Below are 23,800 nucleotides of genomic sequence, written 5' to 3' on the forward strand. Positions count from 1 at the left end.
GGATGCGTTGAAGGTATGAGCAGTGGCGTGGCCAGGGGGTGTGGTTAGGGGGCGTGGCTAGGGTGTGGCTTCTGTGGGTAAAAAAATCGCCGCGGCGCGCTTCGCGCGCCGCCATTTTGTCCCTCTTTCTCCTCCACAAAAGTTGGGAGGTATGTATAGAGGAGATGTACAGTATATATAGAGGAGGTGTACAGTATATATAGAGGAGGTGTACAGTGTATATATAGAGGAGGTGTACAGTATATATAGAGGAGGTGTACAGTATATATAGAGGAGGTGTACAGTATATATATACATGTGTATATATTATATATATAGGGGGCGCTGTGATACCTGACATGCCTCTCCCACAATGCCCCGCGCCGGGCCGGGTCACGTGACGCGCGCTGTCCTGCCTGAGGTGACATGATGGCCGCCGTGCTCCCGCGCTCTGTGTCTCGCACTTTCCTCCGTTGTCTCTCCCGGGGGTGAGTTCTTTCCTTGCATTACTTATCCCCTGCTACCGGACGGTGGTACAGCCCTTGTCACCTATCTGGTTTCTTCGTGGTTCAGTCCGACCTCTGTTAATTACACACTGGGCGCTTCCATTATCCACTTACAGGGGGGAAATGTCACTGTGTAAGGTCATTGTTATGATGACGTAATTACATAATTTGTGTGGTACAGTGAGTATCTATACTATACAGGACATACAGACATCAAATATATGTATATACAGGACATACAGACATCATATATATGTATATACAGGACATACAGACATCATATATATGTATATACAGGACATACAGACTATATATACAGGACATACACATATATACAAGACATACAGACATCATATATATGTATATACAGGACAGACAGACATTATATATGTGTATATACAGGACAGACAGACATCATATATACAGACTATATATACAGGACATACACATATATACAAGACATACAGACATCATATATATGTATATACAGGACAGACAGACATTATATATGTGTATATACAGGACAGACAAACATTATATATACAGGACAGACAGACATCATATATACAGACTATATATACAGGACATACACATATATACAAGACATACAGACATATATATGTATATACAGGACGGACAGACATCATATATATGTATATACAGGACGGACAGACATCATATATATGTATAAACAGGACGGACAGACATCATATATATATGTATATACAGGACGGACAGACATCATATATATGTATATACAGGACGGACAGACATCATATATATATGTATATACAGGACGGACAGACATCATATATATGTATAAACAGGACGGACAGACATCATATATATATGTATATACAGGACGGACAGACATCATATATATGTATATACAGGACGGACAGACATCATATATATGTATAAACAGGACGGACAGACATATATATATATGTATATACAGGACGGACAGACATCATATATATATGTATATACAGGACGGACAGACATCATATATATATGTATATACAGGACGGACAGACATCATATATATGTATATACAGGACGGACAGACATCATATAGATATATATATATATGTATATACAGGACGGACAGACATCATATATATGTATATACAGGACGGACAGACATCATATATATGTATATACAGGACGGACAGACATCATATAGATATATATATATATGTATATACAGGACGGACAGACATCATATATATATGTATATACAGGACGGACAGACATCATATATATATGTATATACAGGACGGACAGACATCATATATATATATATATATGTATATACAGGACGGACAGACATCATATATATATATATATATAAGTATATACAGGACGGACAGACATATATATATAAGTATATACAGGACGGACAGACATATATATATATGTATATACAGGACGGACAGACATATATATATATGTATATACAGGACGGACAGACATCATATATATATATGTATATACAGGACGGACAGACATCATATAGATATATGTATATACAGGACGGACAGACATCATATATATATGTATATACAGGACGGACAGACATCATATATATATATGTATATACAGGACGGACAGACATCATATATATATATATATATATATATATATATATATGTATATACAGGACGGACAGACATATATATATATGTATATACAGGACGGACAGACATATATATATATGTATATACAGGACGGACAGACATATATATATGTATATACAGGACGGACAGACATATATATATATATATGTATATACAGGACGGACAGACATATATATATATATGTATATACAGGACGGACAGACATCATATATATATATATGTATATACAGGATGGACAGACATCATATATATATATATATGTATATACAGGACGGACAGACATCATATATATGTATATACAGTACGGACAGACATCATGTATATACAGGACGGACAGACATCATATATATGTAAATATATATATATATGTATATACAGGACGGACAGACATCATATATATATGTATATACAGGACATACAGACATCATATATATGTATATACAGGACGGACAGACATCATATATATATATGTATATACAGGACATACAGACATCATATATATGTATATACAGGACGGACAGACATCATATATATATGTATATACAGGACATACAGACATCATATATATATGTATATACAGGACATACAGACATCATATATATATATGTATATACAGGACATACAGACATCATATATATATATGTATCTCACAGTCCCCCCTGTGTAGACATAAGGACTCCAGCAATAGCAGGGGCGCTGGTGGTGATGTGATGTTGTGGGGGTGAATACTTTTGCACGGCCCTGTATGGGGTAATGTATGTGAAGTGTGTAAGTGCCTTCTTTCTTTCAGGGGTCCATCAGGATGTGTCCGCGGGTACGCGCAGTCCTCTGAGGTAAGTGCGGTCAGGTAGGTGTCTGCAGCGGCTTCCTCTCTTCAGGGTTATCATGTGTATCTGCTCCGTTCTTCAGACCGTCCTGGAGAAAGATGGCGTCTCTGCCGCGGCCTCGGAGCCGGTCCACGAGGCCCAGAAGATCTCAGCGGTAGGTTCTTCACCATGTCAGGTGTAGGGGGCAGGTACCTGCCTGTGTCTTGTAGTATAAGGTCCTGTCAGGTGTAGGGGGCAGGTACCTGCCTGTGTCTTGTAGTATAAGGTCCTGTCAGGTGTAGGGGGCAGGTACCTGCCTGTGTCTTGTAGTATAAGGTCCTGTCAGGTGTAGGGGGCAGGTACCTGCCCGTGTCTTGTAGTATAAGGTCCTGTCAGGTGTAGGGGGTAGGTACCTGCCTGTGTCTTGTAGTATAAGGTCCTGTCAGGTGTAGGGGGCAGGTACCTGCCTGTGTCTTGTAGTATAAGGTCCTGTCAGGTGTAGGGGGCAGGTACCTGCCTGTGTCTTGTAGTATAAGGTCCTGTCAGGTGTAGGAGGTAGGTACCTGCCTGGGTCTTGTAGTATAAGGTCCTGTCAGGTGTAGGGGGCAGGTACCTGCCTGTGTCTTGTAGTATAAGGTCCTGTCAGGTGTAGGAGGTAGGTACCTGCCTGTGTCTTGTAGTATAAGGTCCTGTCAGGTGTAGGGGGCAGGTACCTGCCTGTGTCTTGTAGTATAAGGTCCTGTCAGGTGTAGGGGGCAGGTACCTGCCTGGGTCTTGTAGTATAAGGTCCTGTCAGGTGTAGGGGGCAGGTACCTGCCTGTGTCTTGTAGTATAAGGTCCTGTCAGGTGTAGGAGGTAGGTACCTGCCTGGGTCTTGTAGTATAAGGTCCTGTCAGGTGTAGGGGGCAGGTACCTGCCTGTGTCTTGTAGTATAAGGTCCTGTCAGGTGTAGGAGGTAGGTACCTGCCTGTGTCTTGTAGTATAAGGTCCTGTCAGGTGTAGGGGGCAGGTACCTGCCTGTGTCTTGTAGTATAAGGTCCTGTCAGGTGTAGGGGGCAGGTACCTGCCTGTGTCTTGTAGTATAAGGTCCTGTCAGGTGTAGGGGGCAGGTACCTGCCTGTGTCTTGTAGTATAAGGTCCTGTCAGGTGTAGGGGGCAGGTACCTGCCTGTGTCTTGTAGTATAAGGTCCTGTCAGGTGTAGGAGGTAGGTACCTGCCTGGGTCTTGTAGTATAAGGTCCTGTCAGGTGTAGGGGGCAGGTACCTGCCTGTGTCTTGTAGTATAAGGTCCTGTCAGGTGTAGGAGGTAGGTACCTGCCTGTGTCTTGTAGTATAAGGTCCTGTCAGGTGTAGGGGGCAGGTACCTGCCTGTGTCTTGTAGTATAAGGTCCTGTCAGGTGTAGGGGGCAGGTACCTGCCTGGGTCTTGTAGTATAAGGTCCTGTCAGGTGTAGGAGGTAGGTACCTGCCTGGGTCTTGTAGTATAAGGTCCTGTCAGGTGTAGGGGGCAGGTACCTGCCTGTGTCTTGTAGTATAAGGTCCTGTCAGGTGAAGGGGCAGGTACCTGCCCGTGTCTTGTAGTATAAGGTCCTGTCAGGTGTAGGGGGTAGGTACCTGCCTGTGTCTTGTAGTATAAGGTCCTGTCAGGTGTAGGGGGCAGGTACCTGCCCGTGTCTTGTAGTATAAGGTCCTGTCAGGTTTAGGGGGCAGGTACCTGCCCGTGTCTTGTAGTATAAGGTCCTGTCAGGTGTAGGGGGCAGGTGCCTGCCTGTGTCTTGTAGTATAAGGTCCTGTCAGGTGAAGGGGCAGGTACCTGCCTGTGTCTTGTAGTATAAGGTCCTGTCAGGTGTAGGGGGCAGGTACCTGCCTGTGTCTTGTAGTATAAGGTCCTGTCAGGTGTAGGGGGCAGGTACCTGCCTGTGTCTTGTAGTATAAGGTCCTGTCAGGTGTAGGGGGCAGGTACCTGCCTGTGTCTTGTAGTATAAGGTCCTGTCAGGTGTAGGGGGCAGGTACCTGCCTGTGTCTTGTAGTATAAGGTCCTGTCAGGTGTAGGAGGTAGGTACCTGCCTGGGTCTTGTAGTATAAGGTCCTGTCAGGTGTAGGGGGCAGGTACCTGCCTGTGTCTTGTAGTATAAGGTCCTGTCAGGTGTAGGAGGTAGGTACCTGCCTGTGTCTTGTAGTATAAGGTCCTGTCAGGTGTAGGGGGCAGGTACCTGCCTGTGTCTTGTAGTATAAGGTCCTGTCAGGTGTAGGGGGCAGGTACCTGCCTGGGTCTTGTAGTATAAGGTCCTGTCAGGTGTAGGAGGTAGGTACCTGCCTGGGTCTTGTAGTATAAGGTCCTGTCAGGTGTAGGGGGCAGGTACCTGCCTGTGTCTTGTAGTATAAGGTCCTGTCAGGTGTAGGGGGCAGGTACCTGCCTGGGTCTTGTAGTATAAGGTCCTGTCAGGTGTAGGAGGTAGGTACCTGCCTGGGTCTTGTAGTATAAGGTCCTGTCAGGTGTAGGGGGCAGGTACCTGCCTGGGTCTTGTAGTATAAGGTCCTGTCAGGTGTAGGGGGCAGGTACCTGCCTGTGTCTTGTAGTATAAGGTCCTGTCAGGTGTAGGGGGCAGGTACCTGCCTGGGTCTTGTAGTATAAGGTCCTGTCAGGTGTAGGGGGCAGGTACCTGCCTGGGTCTTGTAGTATAAGGTCCTGTCAGGTGTAGGGGGCAGGTACCTGCCTGGGTCTTGTAGTATAAGGTCCTGTCAGGTGTAGGGGGCAGGTACCTGCCTGTGTCTTGTAGTATAAGGTCCTGTCAGGTGTAGGGGGCAGGTACCTGCCTGTGTCTTGTAGTATAAGGTCCTGTCAGGTGTAGGGGGCAGGTACCTGCCTGGGTCTTGTAGTATAAGGTCCTGTCAGGTGTAGGGGGCAGGTACCTGCCTGGGTCTTGTAGTATAAGGTCCTGTCAGGTGTAGGGGGCAGGTACCTGCCTGTGTCTTGTAGTATAAGGTCCTGTCAGGTGTAGGGGGCAGGTACCTGCCTGTGTCTTGTAGTATAAGGTCCTGTCAGGTGTAGGGGGCAGGTACCTGCCTGTGTCTTGTAGTATAAGGTCCTGTCAGGTGTAGGGGGCAGGTACCTGCCTGTGTCTTGTAGTATAAGGTCCTGTCAGGTGTAGGGGGCAGGTACCTGCCTGTGTCTTGTAGTATAAGGTCCTGTCAGGTGTAGGGGGCAGGTACCTGCCTGTGTCTTGTAGTATAAGGTCCTGTCAGGTGTAGGGGGCAGGTACCTGCCTGTGTCTTGTAGTATAAGGTCCTGTCAGGTGTAGGGGGCAGGTACCTGCCTGTGTCTTGTAGTATAAGGTCCTGTCAGGTGTAGGGGGCAGGTACCTGCCTGTGTCTTGTAGTATAAGGTCCTGTCAGGTGTAGGGGGCAGGTACCTGCCTGTGTCTTGTAGTATAAGGTCCTGTCAGGTGTAGGGGGCAGGTACCTGCCTGTGTCTTGTAGTATAAGGTCCTGTCAGGTGTAGGGGGCAGGTACCTGCCTGTGTCTTGTAGTATAAGGTCCTGTCAGGTGTAGGGGGCAGGTACCTGCCTGTGTCTTGTAGTATAAGGTCCTGTCAGGTGTAGGGGCAGGTACCTGCCTGTGTCTTGTAGTATAAGGTCCTGTCACGTGTATGAGGCAGGTACCTGCCTGTGTCTTGTAGTATAAGGTCCTGTCAGGTGTAGGGGGCAGGTACCTGCCTGTGTCTTGTAGTATAAGGTCCTGTCAGGTGTAGGGGGCAGGTACCTGCCTGTGTCTTGTAGTATAAGGTCCTGTCAGGTGTAGGAGGTAGGTACCTGCCTGTGTCTTGTAGTATAAGGTCCTGTCAGGTGTAGGGGGCAGGTACCTGCCTGGGTCTTGTAGTATAAGGTCCTGTCAGGTGTAGAGGGCAGGTACCTGCCTGTGTCTTGTAGTATAAGGTCCTGTCAGGTGTAGAGGGCAGGTACCTGCCTGTGTCTTGTAGTACAAGGTCCTGTCAGGTGTAGGGGGCAGGTACCTGCCTGGGTCTTGTAGTATAAGGTCCTGTCAGGTGTAGGGGGCAGGTACCTGCCTGGGTCTTGTAGTATAAGGTCCTGTCAGGTGTAGGGGGCAGGTACCTGCCTGGGTCTTGTAGTATAAGGTCCTGTCAGGTGTAGGGGGTAGGTACCTGCCTGTGTCTTGTAGTATAAGGTCCTGTCAGGTGTAGGGGGCAGGTACCTGCCCGTGTCTTGTAGTATAAGGTCCTGTCAGGTTTAGGGGGCAGGTACCTGCCCGTGTCTTGTAGTATAAGGTCCTGTCAGGTGTAGGGGGCAGGTGCCTGCCTGTGTCTTGTAGTATAAGGTCCTGTCAGGTTTAGGGGGCAGGTGCCTGCCTGTGTCTTGTAGTATAAGGTCCTGTCAGGTTTAGGGGGCAGGTACCTGCCCGTGTCTTGTAGTATAAGGTCCTGTCAGGTGTAGGAGGCAGGTACCTGCCCGTGTCTTGTAGTATAAGGTCCTGTCAGGTGTAGGGGGCAGGTACCTGCCTGTGTCTTGTAGTATAAGGTCCTGTCAGGTGTAGAGGGCAGGTACCTGCCTGTGTCTTGTAGTATAAGGTCCTGTCAGGTGTAGGGGGCAGGTACCTGCCTGTGTCTTGTAGTATAAGGTCCTGTCAGGTGTAGGGGGCAGGTACCTGCCTGTGTCTTGTAGTATAGGGTCCTGTCAGGTGTAGGGGGCAGGTACCTGCCTGTGTCTTGTAGTATAAGGTCCTGTCAGGTGTAGGGGGCAGGTACCTGCCTGTGTCTTGTAGTATAAGGTCCTGTCAGGTGTAGGGGGCAGGTACCTGCCTGTGTCTTGTAGTATAAGGTCCTGTCACGTGTATGAGGCAGGTACCTGCCTGTGTCTTGTAGTATAAGGTCCTGTCAGGTGTAGGGGGCAGGTACCTGCCTGTGTCTTGTAGTATAAGGTCCTGTCAGGTGTAGGGGGCAGGTACCTGCCCGTGTCTTGTAGTATAAGGTCCTGTCAGGTTTAGGGGGCAGGTACCTGCCCGTGTCTTGTAGTATAAGGTCCTGTCAGGTGTAGGGGGCAGGTACCTGCCTGTGTCTTGTAGTATAAGGTCCTGTCAGGTGTAGGGGGCAGGTACCTGCCTGTGTCTTGTAGTATAAGGTCCTGTCAGGTGTAGGGGGCAGGTACCTGCCTGTGTCTTGTAGTATAAGGTCCTGTCAGGTGTAGGGGGCAGGTACCTGCCTGTGTCTTGTAGTATAAGGTCCTGTCAGGTGTAGGGGGCAGGTACCTGCCTGTGTCTTGTAGTATAAGGTCCTGTCAGGTGTAGGGGGCAGGTACCTGCCCGTGTCTTGTAGTATAAGGTCCTGTCAGGTGTAGGAGGCAGGTACCTGCCTGTGTCTTGTAGTATAAGGTCCTGTCAGGTGTAGGGGGCAGGTACCTGCCTGTGTCTTGTAGTATAAGGTCCTGTCAGGTGTAGGGGGCAGGTACCTGCCTGTGTCTTGTAGTATAAGGTCCTGTCAGGTGTAGGGGGCAGGTACCTGCCTGTGTCTTGTAGTATAAGGTCCTGTCAGGTGTAGAGGGCAGGTACCTGCCTGTGTCTTGTAGTATAAGGTCCTGTCAGGTGTAGGGGGCAGGTACCTGCCTGTGTCTTGTACTGCTCATGCGGTTCTTCCTTCCTCACCAGGAGTCTCTGTCCTTTGCTGTGGGGATGTTCTCCGGTCTCATTCACACACAACAAGTCTTCCCGTATCCATCAGGTGAGACCTGGGAGGACTGTGCAGGTGTGGTCCACCTTACCCTCTTCACACAGATGACATCTCTATTGTCTCTCCATACAGTGCTGAGTGAGGACCAGGCTCAGTTCCTCAGTGAGTTGGTCGGTCCCGTCTCCCGATTCTTTCAGGTGAGTGAAATCCATCATTTTTAAAAAAAAATAGGGATTTTTATTATATTTTTAAAACAAACTCCTAGAGTATAGGGAGAGAATTAGAAGAGAATTGAGAGGAAGAGATTAGAGAGGCGGGAGGCCGCGGGAGAGGAGGAAGAGGCGGGAGGCCGCGGGAGAGGAGGAAGAGGCGGGAGGCCGCGGGAGAGGAGGAAGAGGCGGGAGGCCGCGGGAGAGGAGGAAGAGGCGGGAGGCCGCGGGAGAGGAGGAAGAGGCGGGAGGCCGCGGGAGAGGAGGAGGAAGAGGCGGGAGGCCGCGGGAGAGGAGGAGGAAGAGGCGGGAGGCCGCGGGAGAGGAGGAGGAAGAGGCGGGAGGCCGCGGGAGAGGAGGAGGAAGAGGCGGGAGAGGAGGAGGCAGAGGCGGGAGGCCGCGGGAGAGGAGGAGGCGGGAGGCCGCGGGAGAGGAGGAGGCGGGAGGCCGCGGGAGAGGAGGAGGCGGGAGGCCGCGGGAGAGGAGGAGGCGGAGGCGGGAGGCCGCGGGAGAGGAGGAGGCGGGAGGCCGCGGGAGAGGAGGAGGCGGAGGCGGGAGGCCGCGGGAGAGGAGGAGGCGGAGGCGGGAGGCCGCGGGAGAGGAGGAGGCGGAGGCGGGAGGCCGCGGGAGAGGAGGAGGCGGAGGCGGGAGGCCGCGGGAGAGGCGGAGGCGGAGGCGGGAGGCCGCGGGAGAGGCGGAGGCGGGAGGCCGCGGGAGAGGAGGAGGCGGGAGGCCGCGGGAGAGGAGGAGGCGGAGGCGGGAGGCCGCGGGAGAGGAGGAGGCGGGAGGCCGCGGGAGAGGAGGAGGCGGAGGCGGGAGGCCGCGGGAGAGGAGGAGGAGGAGGCGGGAGGCCGCGGGAGAGGAGGAGGCGGAGGCGGGAGGCCGCGGGAGAGGAGGAGGCGGAGGCGGGAGGCCGCGGGAGAGGAGGAGGCGGAGGCGGGAGGCCGCGGGAGAGGAGGAGGCGGAGGCGGGAGGCCGCGGGAGAGGCGGAGGCGGGAGGCCGCGGGAGAGGAGGAGGCGGAGGCGGGAGGCCGCGGGAGAGGAGGAGGCGGAGGCGGGAGGCCGCGGGAGAGGAGGAGGCGGAGGCGGGAGGCCGCGGGAGAGGAGGAGGCGGAGGCGGGAGGCCGCGGGAGAGGAGGAGGCGGAGGCGGGAGGCCGCGGGAGAGGAGGAGGCGGAGGCGGGAGGCCGCGGGAGAGGAGGAGGCGGAGGCGGGAGGCCGCGGGAGAGGAGGAGGCGGAGGCGGGAGGCCGCGGGAGAGGAGGAGGCGGAGGCGGGAGGCGGGAGGCCGCGGGAGAGGAGGAGGCGGGAGGCCGCGGGAGAGGAGGAGGCGGGAGGCCGCGGGAGAGGAGGAGGCGGGAGGCCGCGGGAGAGGAGGAGGCGGAGGCGGGAGGCCGCGGGAGAGGAGGAGGCGGAGGCGGGAGGCCGCGGGAGAGGAGGAGGCGGAGGCGGGAGGCCGCGGGAGAGGAGGAGGCGGAGGCGGGAGGCCGCGGGAGAGGAGGAGGCGGAGGCGGGAGGCCGCGGGAGAGGAGGAGGCGGAGGCAGGAGAGGCGGCAGTCCGTGGGCGGGGATGGGAGAGGTGGGAGACCATGGGACAGACGGGAGAGGAAGGGGAGGTAATGGAAGAGGCGGGAGGCCGGGGGCGGGGGAATGGGAGAGGCAGGGGAGGCCGGGGGCGGAGGAATGGGAGAGGCAGGGGAGGCCGGGGGCGGGGGAATGGGAGAGGTGGGGGGGGTAGATGTGCCAGAGGACATTTGCCGGCATAGATGTTGCCATGGCCAGTGAGTTGGGCAGGGTGGTCACGGAGGTCGGTACCTCAGCAGATGTTCTTGCAGAATACTCTGTGGACCGGTCCATACAAGACGTCTTGTCTTGTCTTCTCCTCCAGGAGGTGAATGACCCCGCCCTGAATGACGACCTCCAGAGGGTGGATGACCGGTCCATGTCTGCACTCAAGGAGCTCGGAGCGTTTGGTCTCCAGGTCCCGGCGGAGCTCGGTGGGCTCGGGCTGAATAACACACAGGTACTGCTGTAGTGTCAGATGTTGGGGGTGGGAGGAGCTGACCTTTGCCCCTGACAGATCTCCAGGTGCTGATGATGTGTTGTGTCTCCCAGTATGCCCGGTTGGTGGAGATCGTAGGGCAGCACGACCTTGGGGTGGGCATCACCTTAGGTGCTCATCAGTCCATTGGCTTTAAAGGGATCCTTCTGTACGGTAATGAGGAGCAGAAGAAGAAGTATCTGCCGCGCTTGGCCTCAGGTGAGACTGGAGGTCCATGGGTGGGGGGGGCCGGAGGACCATTGGTGGGGGGGGGGGCTGGAGGACCATGGGGGGGACCATGGGGTGGGGGCTGGAGGACCATGGGGGGGCGGAGCGGGAGGACCGTGGGGGGCGGCGGAGCGGGAGGACCGTGGGGGGGGGGTGGAGCGGGAGGACCGTGGGGGGGGGGTGGAGCGGGAGGACCGTGGGGGGGGGGTGGAGCGGGAGGACCGTGGGGGGTGGGGGGGGGTTGTGGAGCGGGAGGACCGTGGGGGGTGGGGGGGGTTGTGGAGCGGGAGGACCGTGGGGGGCGGCGGAGCGGGAGGACCGTGGGGGGCGGCGGAGCGGGAGGACCGTGGGGGGGGACTGGAGGACCATGGGGGGGGGGAGCAGGAGGACCAGGTGATGCTGATGATTGGAGCCACCTCTGTTCTTCTTCCTCCTGATCCAGGTGAGATTATTGCTGCGTACTGTCTCACTGAGCCGACCAGTGGGTCTGATGCGGCCTCCATCAGGTCTACAGCCAAGAAGAGCCCCTGCGGGAAGTACTTCACCCTCTCTGGGGGCAAGCTCTGGATCAGGTGAGGAGTCTGCCCTGGCTGCCCCCTACCCCCCCACCATTGCCCCCTGCCCCCCAATGTTCTGCCCCTGCCCCCCGATGTTCTGCCCCCCGATGTTCTGCCCCTGCCCCCCCCCCCGATGTTCTGCCCCTGCCCCCCCCCCCGATGTTCTGCCCCCTGCTCTCCGATGTTCTGCCCCTGCCCCCCCCCCCGATGTTCTGCCCCTGCTCCCCCCGATGATCTGCCCCCCCTCCGATGTTCTGCCCCTGCTCCCCAATGTTCTGCCCTCCTCCATTGCCGCCTGCCCCCCAATGTTCTGCCCCTGCTATCGCTGGCTCCCCTTCCTGCCCCCCGATGTTCTGCCCCCCGATGTTCTGCCCCTGCTATCGCTGGCTCCCCTTCCTGCCCCCCGATGTTCCGCCCCCTGCCCCCCGATGTTCCTGTTCTGCCCCCCCCCCCGATGTTCCTGTTCTGCCCCCCCGATGTTCCGCCCCCCTGCTCCCCGATGTTCCGCCCCCCTGCTCCCCGATGTTCCGCCCCCCTGCTCCCCGATGTTCCGCCCCCCCTGCTCCCCGATGTTCCGCCCCCCCTGCTCCCCGATGTTCCGCCCCCCTGCTCCCCGATGTTCCGCCCCCCTGCTCCCCGATGTTCCGCCCCCCTGCTCCCCGATGTTCCGCCCCCCTGCTCCCCGATGTTCCGCCCCCCTGCTCCCCGATGTTCCGCCCCCCTGCTCCCCGATGTTCCGCCCCCCTGCTCCCCGATGTTCCGCCCCCCTGCTCCCCGATGTTCCGCCCCCCTGCTCCCCGATGTTCCGCCCCCCTGCTCCCCGATGTTCCGCCCCCCTGCTCCCCGATGTTCCGCCCCCCTGCTCCCCGATGTTCCGCCCCCCTGCTCCCCGATGTTCCGCCCCCCTGCTCCCCGATGTTCCGCCCCCCTGCTCCCCGATGTTCCGCCCCCCTGCTCCCCGATATTCTGCCCCCCGATGTTCTGCCCCCCGATGTTCCGCCCCCCGATGTTCCGCCCCCCGATGTTCCGCCCCCCGATGTTCCGCCCCCCGATGTTCCGCCCCCCGATGTTCCGCCCCCCTGCCTCTGTAACATTTCTCTTCTAGTAACGGGGGAATTGCCGATTTATTTACCGTCTTTGCAAGAACACAAGTGGCGGACCCCAGCAGCGGGGAGCTGAAGGATAAGATCACGGCCTTCATCGTGGAGAGAGGTGAGGGGGTGAGCAGGTAAGTGTAGGGTGCCCCTGTCACCTATGGGGGAGGGGGGGGGGCAGTACCATGTCCCCTATGTCCATGCTCTGTCTGTCTCTGCAGCGGGGCCCCTGATAAGAAGCTGGGCATACGGGCCAGTAACACGGCTCCTGTCTACTTCGATGAGGTCCGGGTCCCGGCAGAGAATGTGCTGGGGGGTGAAGGGAACGGCTTCAAGGTGGCCATGAACATCCTCAACAACGGCCGCTTCGGGATGGCCGCCGCCATGTCCGGCACCATGAAGGGACTCCTCCAGAAAGCTGTAAGTGCCGGGGGGGTAATAATGGATGGGCCTGTGATGGGGAGGGGGGGGCTAGATTGGGTCGGTGGGCCTGTGATGGGGAGGGGGGGGCTAGATTGGGTCGGTGGGCCTGTGATGGGGAGGGGGGGCTAGATTGGGTCGCTGGGCCTGTGATGGGGAGGGGGGGGGCTAGATTGGGTCGGTGGGCCTGTGATGGGGAGGGGGGGGCTAGATTGGGTCGGTGGGCCTGTGATGGGGAGGGGGGGGCTAGATTGGGTCGGTGGGCCTGTGATGGGGAGGGGGGGGGCTAGATTGGGTCGCTGGGCCTGTGATGGGGAGGGGGGGGGCTAGATTGGGTCGCTGGGCCTGTGATGGGGAGGGGGGGGGCTAGATTGGGTCGGTGGGCCTGTGATGGGGAGGGGGGGGCTAGATTGGGTCGGTGGGCCTGTGATGGGGAGGGGGGGGGGGCTAGATTGGGTCGGTGGGCCTGTGATGGGGAGGGGGGGGGCTAGATTGGGTCGGTGGGCCTGTGATGGGGAGGGGGGGGGCTAGATTGGGTCGGTGGGCCTGTGATGGGGAGGGGGGGGCTAGATTGGGTCGGTGGGCCTGTGATGGGGAGGGGGGGGGCTAGATTGGGTCGGTGGGCCTGTGATGGGGAGGGGGGGGCTAGATTGGGTCGGTGGGCCTGTGATGGGGAGGGGGGGGCTAGATTGGGTCGGTGGGCCTGTGATGGGGAGGGGGGGGGCTAGATTGGGTCGGTGGGCCTGTGATGGGGAGGGGGGGGGCTAGATTGGGTCGGTGGGCCTGTGATGTAGAGGGGGGGGCTAGATTGGGTCGGTGGGCCTGTGATGGGGAGGGGGGGGGCTAGATTGGGTCGGTGGGCCTGTGATGGGGAGGGGGGGGGCTAGATTGGGTCGGTGGGCCTGTGATGGGGAGGGGGGGGGGCTAGATTGGGTCGGTGGGCCTGTGATGGGGGGGTTTAGGTGACTGTATCCTACTTTACACTGCAGTCACTCTCCCTATCAGGTGGAACATGCCACAAATCGCTCCCAGTTTGGAAACAAACTCCATAACTTTGGCGTCATCCAGGAGAAGCTGGGCCGTATGGCTGTGCTGCAGTATGTGACGGAGGTAATGAGGGGCGTGGCTGGGTGGGTGGGGTGGGGCGGGGCACTGCGGCATCATGTGACTGACTCCACCTCCTTTCATCTAGTCCATGGCGTACATGATCAGTTCAAACATGGACTCCGGAGCCAAGGACTTCCAGGTAGAAGCCGCCATCAGCAAGGTGTTTGGCTCGGTGAGTTTGTGGCTGAGGATATGTGGCTGCCACGTTACTGATGCCACTAGTGGTCCTGGCGATGGCCAGTGACTGGATGTCCACAACTATGACCCTGATGTGGAGCGTTTGTCCTGCAGGAGGCAGCCTGGACGGTGGCCGACGAATGTATCCAGATACTGGGAGGAAACGGCTTCATGAAGGTAACGATCCGTGTATACAGGTGTCACGTGACCAGTGGCTGCACGGTCCCCGGTATACAGGTGTCACGTGACCAGTGGCTGCACGGTCCCCGGTATACAGGTGTCACGTGACCAGGGGCTGCACCATCCGTGCATACAGGTGTCACGTGACCAGGGGCTGCACCATCCGTGTATACAGGTGTCACGTGACCAGGGGCTGCACCATCCGTGTATACAGGTGTCACGTGACCAGGGGCTGCACCATCCGTGTATACAGGTGTCACGTGACCAGTGGCTGCACGGTCCCCGGTATACAGGTGTCACGTGACCAGGGGCTGCACCATCCGTGTATACAGGTGTCACGTGACCAGGGGCTGCACCATCCGTGTATACAGGTGTCACGTGACCAGTGGCTGCACGGTCCCCGGTATACAGGTGTCACATGACCAGTGGCTGCACGGTCCCCGGTATACAGGTGTCACGTGACCAGGGGCTGCACCATCCGTGTATACAGGTGTCACGTGACCAGGGGCTGCACCATCCGTGTATACAGGTGTCACGTGACCAGTGGCTGCACGGTCCCCGGTATAAAGGTGTCACATGACCAGTGGCTGCACGGTCCCCGGTATACAGGTGTCACGTGACCAGGGGCTGCACCATCCGTGTATACAGGTGTCACGTGACCAGGGGCTGCACCATCCGTGTATACAGGTGTCACGTGACCAGTGGCTGCACGGTCCCCGGTATACAGGTGTCACATGACCAGTGGCTGCACGGTCCCCGGTATACAGGTGTCACGTGACCAGGGGCTGCACCATCCGTGTATAGAGGTGTCACGTGACCAGTGGCTGCACGGTCCCCGGTATACAGGTGTCACATGACCAGTGGCTGCACGGTCCCCGGTATACAGGTGTCACGTGACCAGTGGCTGCACGGTCCCCGGTATACAGGTGTCACGTGACCAGGGGCTGCACCATCCGTGTATACAGGTGTCACGTGACCAGTGGCTGCACGGTCCCCGGTATACAGGTGTCACATGACCAGTGGCTGCACGGTCCCCGGTATACAGGTGTCACGTGACCAGGGGCTGCACGGTCCCCGGTATACAGGTGTCACGTGACCAGGGGCTGCACGGTCCCCGGTATACAGGTGTCACGTGACCAGGGGCTGCACGGTCCCCGGTATACAGGTGTCACGTGACAAGGGGCTGCGCGGTCCCCGGTATACAGGTGTCACGTGACCAGTGGCTGCGCGGTCCCCAGTATACAGGTGTCACGTGACCAGGGGCTGCACGGTCCCCGGTATACAGGTGTCACGTGACAAGGGGCTGCACGGTCCCCAGTATACAGGTGTCACGTGACCAGTGGCTGCGCGGTCCCCGGTATACAGGTGTCACGTGACCAGGGGCTGCACGGTCCCCGGTATACAGGTGTCACGTGACCAGTGGCTGCGCGGTCCCCGGTATACAGGTGTCACGTGACCAGTGGCTGCACGACCCCTGGTATAACGCTGTGTGGTAGGTGACGTTACATGTTCTCCTTGGTGGTGACCCAGGTTTTGTCCTCTCTCCCCAGGACACAGGAGTGGAACGCGTTCTTCGAGACTTGCGCATTTTTAGGATCTTTGAAGGCGCCAATGATATTCTGAGACTGTTCGTGGCCCTGTATGGACTGCAGGTACCACGGATGTACAGTGCATGATACAACTCTTACTTTCCCTGCTCTGGGCACTGCCACCAGTGACGCTCCTGTATCTTCCCTAGAACGCTGGCAAGGAGCTGAAATCTCTGCAGAAAGCACTGAGTAACCCGCTGAGTAACACCCCACTACTGCTGAGGGAGGGTGTGAAGAGGGCGAGGAGGTGAGTGCAGACTATGAGACACACGGGGGGTCGTTACCAGGTCCTAGCCCTCGTCTTCTTCTCTTCCTCTGTTTTTCAGGAGGGCAGGATTGGGCACAGGACTCACCCTAAAAGGACAGGTCCACCCTGAGGTAGAGAAGAGCGCAGACCTGGTGAGTAGGAGCCGATGTCTGCGAGGAGCCTGAGCTCTGCTGTTATATTATTATATATTTATAGAGCAGCAGTAATACTCCAGTAACATGGAGACACGAGGTGAGGACACAATCTATATGGAGGGGGGTAGATGGAGACACGAGGTGAGGACACAATCTATATGGAGGGGGGTAGATGGAGACAGGACGTGAGGACACAATCTATATGGAGGGTAGATGGAGACACGAGGTGAGGACACAATCTATATGGAGGGGTGATGGAGACACGAGGTGAGGACACAATCTATATGGAGGGGAGATGGAGAGAGGAGGTGAGGTCACAATCTATATGGAGGGGAGATGGAGACACGAGGTGAGGACACAATCTATATGGAGGGGAGATGGAGACACGAGGTGAGGACACAATCTATATGGAGGGTAGATGGAGAGAGGAGGTGAGGACACAATCTATATGGAGGGCAGATGGAGACACAAGGTGAGGACACAATCTATATGGAGGGGAGATGGAGACACGGGGTGAGGACACAATCTATATGGAGGGTAGATGGAGACACGAGGTGAGGTCACAATCTATATGGAGGGTAGATGGAGACACGAGGTGAGGACACAATCTATATGGAGGGTAGATGGAGACACGAGGTGAGGACACAATCTATATGGAGGGTAGATGGAGACACGAGGTGAGGACACAATCTATTTGGAGGGCAGATGGAGACACGAGGTGAGGACACAATCTATATGGAGGGTAGATGGAGACACGAGGTGAGGACACAATCTATATGGAGGGGAGATGGAGACACGAGGTGAGGACACAATCTATATGGAGGGTAGATGGAGACACCAGGTGAGGACACAATCTATATGGAGGTGGGTAGATGGAGACACGAGGTGAGGACACAATCTATATGGAGGGTAGATGGAGACACGAGGTGAGGACACAATCTATATGGAGGGTAGATGGATACACGAGGTGAGGACACAATCTATATGGATTGTAGATGGAGACACGAGGTGAGGACACAATCTATATGGAGGGTAGATGGAGACACGAGGTGAGGACACAATCTATATGGAGGGTAGATGGAGACACGAGGTGAGGACACAATCTATATGGAGGGTAGATGGAGACACGAGGTGAGGACACAATCTATATGGAGGGGAGATGGAGACACGAGGTGAGGTTACAATCTATATGGAGGGTAGATGGAGACACGAGGTGAGGACACAATCTATATGGAGGGGAGATGGAGACACGAGGTGAGGTTACAATCTATATGGAGGGTAGATGGAGACACGAGGTGAGGACACAATCTATATGGAGGGGAGATGGAGACACGAGGTAAGGACACAATCTATATGGAGGGTAGATGGAGACACGAGGTGAGGACACAATCTATATGGAGGGGGGTAGATGGAGACACGAGGTGTGGACACAATCTATATGGAGGGGAGATGGAGACACGAGGTGAGGACACAATCTATATGGAGGAGGGTAGATGGAGACACGAGGTGAGGACACAATCTATATGGAGGGGAGATGGAGACACGAGGTGAGGACACAATCTATATGGAGGGTAGATGGAGACAAGAGGTGAGTACACAATCTATATGGAGGGGGGTAGATGGAGACACGAGGTGAGGACACAATCTATATGGAGGGTAGATGGAGACACGAGGTGAGGACACAATCTATATGGAGGGGAGATGGAGACACGAGGTGAGGACACAATCTATATGGAGGGGAGATGGAGACACGAGGTGAGGACACAATCTATATGGAGGGTAGATGGAGACACGAGGTGAGGACACAATCTATATGGAGGGGAGATGGAGACACGAGGTGAGGACACAATCTATATGGAGGGGGGTAGATGGAGACACGAGGTGAGGACACAATCTATATGGAGGGTAGATGGAGACACGAGGTGAGGACACAATCTATATGGAGGGGAGATGGAGACACGAGGTGAGGACACAATCTATATGGAGGGTAGATGGAGACACGAGGTGAGGTTACAATCTATATGGAGGGTAGACGGAGACACGAGGTGAGGACACAATCTATATGGAGGGTAGACGGAGACACGAGGTGCGGACACAATCTATATGGAGGGTAGATGGAGACACGAGGTGAGGACACAATCTATATGGAGGGGAGATGGAGACACGAGGTGAGGACACAATCTATATGGAGGGGAGATGGAGACACGAGGTGAGGACACAATCTATATGGAGGGGAGATGGAGACACGAGGTGAGGACACAATCTATATGGAGGGTAGATGGAGACACGAGGTGAGGACACAATCTATATGGAGGGGAGATGGAGACACGAGGTGAGGACACAATCTATATGGAGGGGAGATGGAGACACGAGGTGAGGACACAATCTATATGGAGGGGAGATGGAGACACGAGGTGAGGACACAATCTATATGGAGGGGAGATGGAGACACGAGGTGAGGACACAATCTATATGGAGGGGAGATGGAGACACGAGGTGAGGACACAATCTATATGGAGGGTGGATGGAAGTGAGTAAGTCGTGGTCGGATATGAGGAGAGTAGTGTTAGACAGGTAGGTCCCTTTTGTGAGTGTCTGTGGAGGACCATTGTGAAAGGCCAAAGGCGGTGGTAAGCGAGAGGAGTTTTATCAGAATGAGCGATATCTATGAGGAAAGTGAAAAGGCCAGATATTAAGGGGTATTGTTAAGCCGTAGCACGGCCAGGGGGTCAGTGGATGGCAGCCAATCGGAGGATATAGGGAGTATAGATACGGATGGAATGGAGGTCATAAGAGGGAAAGGTGAGAGAGGGTACAGACGGGATTGGGCTGAAGGAGCAGTTGTCAGACAGGAGGATGCACCAGGTATATTGCATGGCCAGGGAGTGTGAGTAAAGCAGAGGCCACCATAACAAAGTGCAGCAGGGGAGGCAGTGTCTGAAGGAGTTAGCCATGTTTCCTTCAGGCCCAAAAAAGACAGTTGCCAAGAAATGTAGAGGTCATGGGTCATGTGTTCCATAATGTTCGAGAAAGAGGGTGGGGGATGTAGTGCAGAGAGGGTCAGATGGATAGGTTATAGATTAGAGTGGTTGCAAAATTTGGATGAGATAGGTCTGTGACGGAAAGCTGGAGGCATGTTGGAAATGTATTTAAAAGACCCTGGATTTTGTCTGCGAGGTGCCTGGGCTCCCCTCTTTTTGTCTGCGAGGTTCCTGAGCTCCCCCCTCTTTTTGTCTGCGCGGTGCCTGAGCTCCCCCCTCTTTTTGTCTGCGCGGTGCTTGAGCTTCCCCCTCTTTTTGTCTGCGCGGTGCCTGGGCTCCCCTCTTTTTGTCTGCGAGGTGCCTGGGCTCCCCTCTTTTTGTCTGCGAGGTGCCTGATCTCCCCTCTTTTTGTCTGCGCGGTGCCTGAGCTCCCACCTCTTTTTGTCTGCGAGGTGCCTGGGCTCCCCTCTTTTTGTCTGCGAGGTGCCTGAGCTCCCCTCCCTCTTTTTGTCTGCGCGGTGCCTGAGCTCCCCCCTCTTTTTGTCTGCGCGGTGCCTGAGCTCCCCCCTCTTTTGTCTGCGAGGTGCCTGAGCTTCCCCCGCTTTTGTCTGCGAGGTGCCTGAGCTTCCCCCGCTTTTGTCTGCGAGGTGCCTGAGCTCCCCCCGCTTTTGTCTGCGAGGTGCCTGAGCTCCCCCCTCTTTTTGTCTGCGAGGTGCCTGAGCTCCCCCCTCTTTTTGTCTGCGAGGTGCCTGAGCTCCCCCCTCTTTTTGTCTGCGAGGTGCCTGAGCTCCCCCCTCTTTTTGTCTGCGCGGTGCCTGAGCTCCCCCCTCTTTTTGTCTGCGCGGTGCCTGAGCTCCCCTCTTTTTGTCTGCGAGGTGCCTGAGCTCCCCTCTTTTTGTCTGCGCGGTGCCTGAGCTCCCCCCTCTTTTTGTCTGCGCTGTGCCTGAGCTCCCCTCTTTTTGTCTGCGCTGTGCCTGTGCTCCCCCCTCTTTTTGTCTGCGAGGTGCCTGGGCTCCCCTCTTTTTGTCTGCGCGGTGCCTGAGCTCCCCCCTCTTTTTTTCTGCGCTGTGCCTGAGCTCCCCTCTTTTTGTCTGCACGGTGCCTGAGCTCCCCTCTTTTTGTCTGCGCTGTGCCTGAGCTCCCCTCTTTTTGTCTGCGCTGTGCCTGAGCTCCCCTCTTTTTGTCTGCGAGGTGCCTGGGCTCCCCTCTTTTTGTCTGCGCGGTGCCTGGGCTCCCCTCTTTTTGTCTGCGAGGTGCCTGGGCTCCCCTCTTTTTGTCTGCGCGGTGCCTGAGCTCCCCCCTCTTTTTGTCTGCGCGGTGCCTGAGCTCCCCCCTCTTTTTGTCTGCGAGGTGCCTGAGCTCCCCCCTCTTTTTGTCTGCGCGGTGCCTGAGCTCCCCTCTTTTTGTCTGCGCGGTGCCTGAGCTCCCCCCTCTTTTTGTCTGCGCGGTGCCTGAGCTCCCCCCTCTTTTTGTCTGCGCGGTGCCTGAGCTCCCCCCTCTTTTTGTCTGCGAGGTGCCTGAGCTCCCCCCTCTTTTTGTCTGCGCGGTGCCTGAGCTCCCCCCTCTTTTTGTCTGCGCGGTGCCTGAGCTCCCCTCTTTTTGTCTGCGAGGTGCCTGAGCTCCCCTCTTTTTGTCTGCGCGGTGCCTGAGCTCCCCCCTCTTTTTGTCTGCGCTGTGCCTGAGCTCCCCTCTTTTTGTCTGCGCTGTGCCTGTGCTCCCCCCTCTTTTTGTCTGCGAGGTGCCTGGGCTCCCCTCTTTTTGTCTGCGCGGTGCCTGAGCTCCCCCCTCTTTTTTTCTGCGCTGTGCCTGAGCTCCCCTCTTTTTGTCTGCACGGTGCCTGAGCTCCCCTCTTTTTGTCTGCGCTGTGCCTGAGCTCCCCTCTTTTTGTCTGCGCTGTGCCTGAGCTCCCCTCTTTTTGTCTGCGCGGTGCCTGAGCTCCCCTCTTTTTGTCTGCGCGGTGCCTGGGCTCCCCTCTTTTTGTCTGCGAGGTGCCTGGGCTCCCCTCTTTTTGTCTGCGCGGTGCCTGAGCTCCCCCCTCTTTTTGTCTGCGAGGTGCCTGAGCTCCCCCCTCTTTTTGTCTGCGCGGTGCCTGAGCTCCCCTCTTTTTGTCTGCGCGGTGCCTGAGCTCCCCCCTCTTTTTGTCTGCGCGGTGCCTGAGCTCCCCCCTCTTTTTGTCTGCGAGGTGCCTGAGCTCCCCCCTCTTTTTGTCTGCGCGGTGCCTGAGCTCCCCCCTCTTTTTGTCTGCGCGGTGCCTGAGCTCCCCCCTCTTTTTGTCTGCGCTGTGCCTGAGCTCCCCCCTCTTTTTGTCTGCGAGGTGCCTGAGCTCCCCCCTCTTTTTGTCTGCGCTGTGCCTGAGCTCCCCCCTCTTTTTGTCTGCGCGGTGCCTGAGCTCCCCCCTCTTTTTGTCTGCGCGGTGCCTGAGCTCCCCCCTCTTTTTGTCTGCGCGGTGCCTGAGCTCCCCCCGCTTTTTGTCTGCGCGGTGCCTGAGCTCCCCCCTCTTTTTGTCTGCGCGGTGCCTGAGCTCCCCCCTCTTTTTGTCTGCGAGGTGCCTGAGCTCCCCCCTCTTTTTGTCTGCGAGGTGCCTGAGCTCCCCCCTCTTTTTGTCTGCGCTGTGCCTGGGCTCCCCTCTTTTTGTCTGCGCTGTGCCTGAACTCCCCCCTCTTTTTGTCTGCGCTGTGCCTGAGCTCCCCCCTCTTTTTGTCTGCGCGGTGCCTGAGCTCCCCCCTCTTTTTGTCTGCGCGGTGCCTGAGCTCCCCTCTTTTTGTCTGCGCGGTGCCTGAGCTCCCCCCTCTTTTTGTCTGCGAGGTGCCTGAGCTCCCCCCTCTTTTTGTCTGCGCGGTGCCTGAGCTCCCCCCTCTTTTTGTCTGCGCGGTGCCTGAGCTCCCCCCTCTTTTTGTCTGCGCGGTGCCTGAGCTCCCCCCTCTTTTTGTCTGCGAGGTGCCTGAGCTTCCCCCGCTTTTGTCTGCGCGGTGCCTGAGCGCTCCCCTCTTTTTGTCTGCGCGGTGCCTGAGCTCCCCCCTCTTTTTGTCTGCGCGGTGCCTGAGCTCCCCTCGGTGCCTAAGTACCGGTGTTTTGCCTTGATGTCTTCACGATTTGCCTTGCGTCTATTTCAGGCAGTCGGTGCAATTGAAGATTTTGGCAGTGCTGTAGAGGAGCTGCTAATCAAGTATGGCAAGAGGATTGTGGGTAAGTGGTATGCAGTGGTACGCAGTGCCATGCCAGGGTGTGCACGCTGTGGTGCTGGTCACTAGTTGTGCTCCTCTTCTTCCAGATGAGCAGTACGTCCTGCAGAGAGTGGCTGACTGCGCCATCGACCTCTACGCCATGGTGGTGGTACTCTCCAGGTAATGGAAAGCACAATCACCTCTGATGAGCCCCACGGTCATTGCATGTACCACGAGAAGGGTGAGACAACTGCCCACACCACAACCTATAGAGCAGGTCCTATTCCTGCCTGTCTTGGTGGCGATGGTAGTCATCTTCTAGTGACATTATGGGGTGACAGTGCACAGCAGCTGATGACAGACGAGCCATGAACAAGGGATTATGTTCCACTGTTTGCAAAGTGCATGCGTGCGCAGGTGACCTTAGCTCCCCTGTATCATACATACTAGCCTGTTTAATTCTAAGGCTAACTAGTTGGCTGAGGAAGGGTTAATATAAGGACAACTCATGCATGACTGGAACCTCATTTGCCTCCTGCACTGTTTTGAAGGTCTTCCAGTTCTCTGTCCCAGGGACTCCCCACTGCGGCCCATGAGAAGGTCCTGTGTGACATCTGGTGCGCAGAGGTAAGAGACCACTGCATAACGCGTATTATCCAGAGAAGGCCTTGAGGATTCAGACACTTTATCTCTGTGTTTCAGGCATCCACTCGCGTACATGACAGACTGAGGAGTCTGCGGAGCGGAGGAAGCGGAGCCGCGTTGTTCAGGAACCTGCGCTCTGCCTCTGCTGCCCTGGTGGAGAATGGCGGAGTGGTGGCCTCCCATCCGCTGGGCTTCTAGGCTCAATGAGACTTGGCTGTGACGGGTCGTCACTACTGAAGTGACCGGAAGATGTAGCCCCTAAATGGGACAAATAATGGATGAAAGATGGACGCCCTGATCCACAGCACAATGGAGAGACCCGAGTGTGATTGTATTCTCATACAGCGTATGATCCTGCCTTTCACCGATGTGCCAGTAATACAATGTATACAAGCTGTG

The 23,800-nt window shown here is 56.0% G+C and overlaps 1 protein-coding gene across 1 annotated transcript; it reads left to right on the forward strand.

The window, feature by feature from the left end:
* The first annotated feature begins 340 nt into the window (after positions 1-340).
* On the forward strand, positions 341-23,800 carry LOC140108418 (very long-chain specific acyl-CoA dehydrogenase, mitochondrial-like). Its single transcript, XM_072131727.1, has 20 exons — positions 341-467; positions 2,916-2,958; positions 3,035-3,106; positions 8,588-8,660; positions 8,742-8,806; positions 10,705-10,839; positions 10,932-11,076; positions 11,528-11,657; positions 12,748-12,870; positions 12,958-13,156; positions 14,162-14,266; positions 14,349-14,435; positions 14,555-14,617; positions 16,171-16,272; positions 16,359-16,456; positions 16,536-16,608; positions 22,706-22,778; positions 22,864-22,936; positions 23,308-23,383; positions 23,459-23,800. Exons 1-20 carry the CDS (start codon positions 406-408, stop codon positions 23,597-23,599), a joined length of 1,938 nt encoding a protein of 645 aa, XP_071987828.1. The 5' UTR covers positions 341-405; the 3' UTR covers positions 23,600-23,800.

This window comes from Engystomops pustulosus, unplaced genomic scaffold, assembly GCF_040894005.1.
Source record: "Engystomops pustulosus unplaced genomic scaffold, aEngPut4.maternal MAT_SCAFFOLD_128, whole genome shotgun sequence".
Taxonomy (NCBI): Eukaryota; Metazoa; Chordata; class Amphibia; order Anura; family Leptodactylidae; genus Engystomops; species Engystomops pustulosus.

What these genes read in the sequence shown, in the direction of transcription:
- LOC140108418 (XM_072131727.1), top strand. Translation starts at nt 406, where the DNA reads ATGATGGCCGCCGTGCTCCCGCGCTCTGTGTCTCGCACTTTCCTCCGT. An exon ending in CCGTCTCCCGATTCTTTCAG is followed by an intron (nt 8,807 to 10,704) that starts GTGAGTGAAATC and finishes CTTCTCCTCCAG; the next exon opens with GAGGTGAATGACCCCGCCCT. An exon ending in AGAGGTGAGGGGGTGAGCAG is followed by an intron (nt 12,871 to 12,957) that starts GTAAGTGTAGGG and finishes CTGTCTCTGCAG; the next exon opens with CGGGGCCCCTGATAAGAAGC.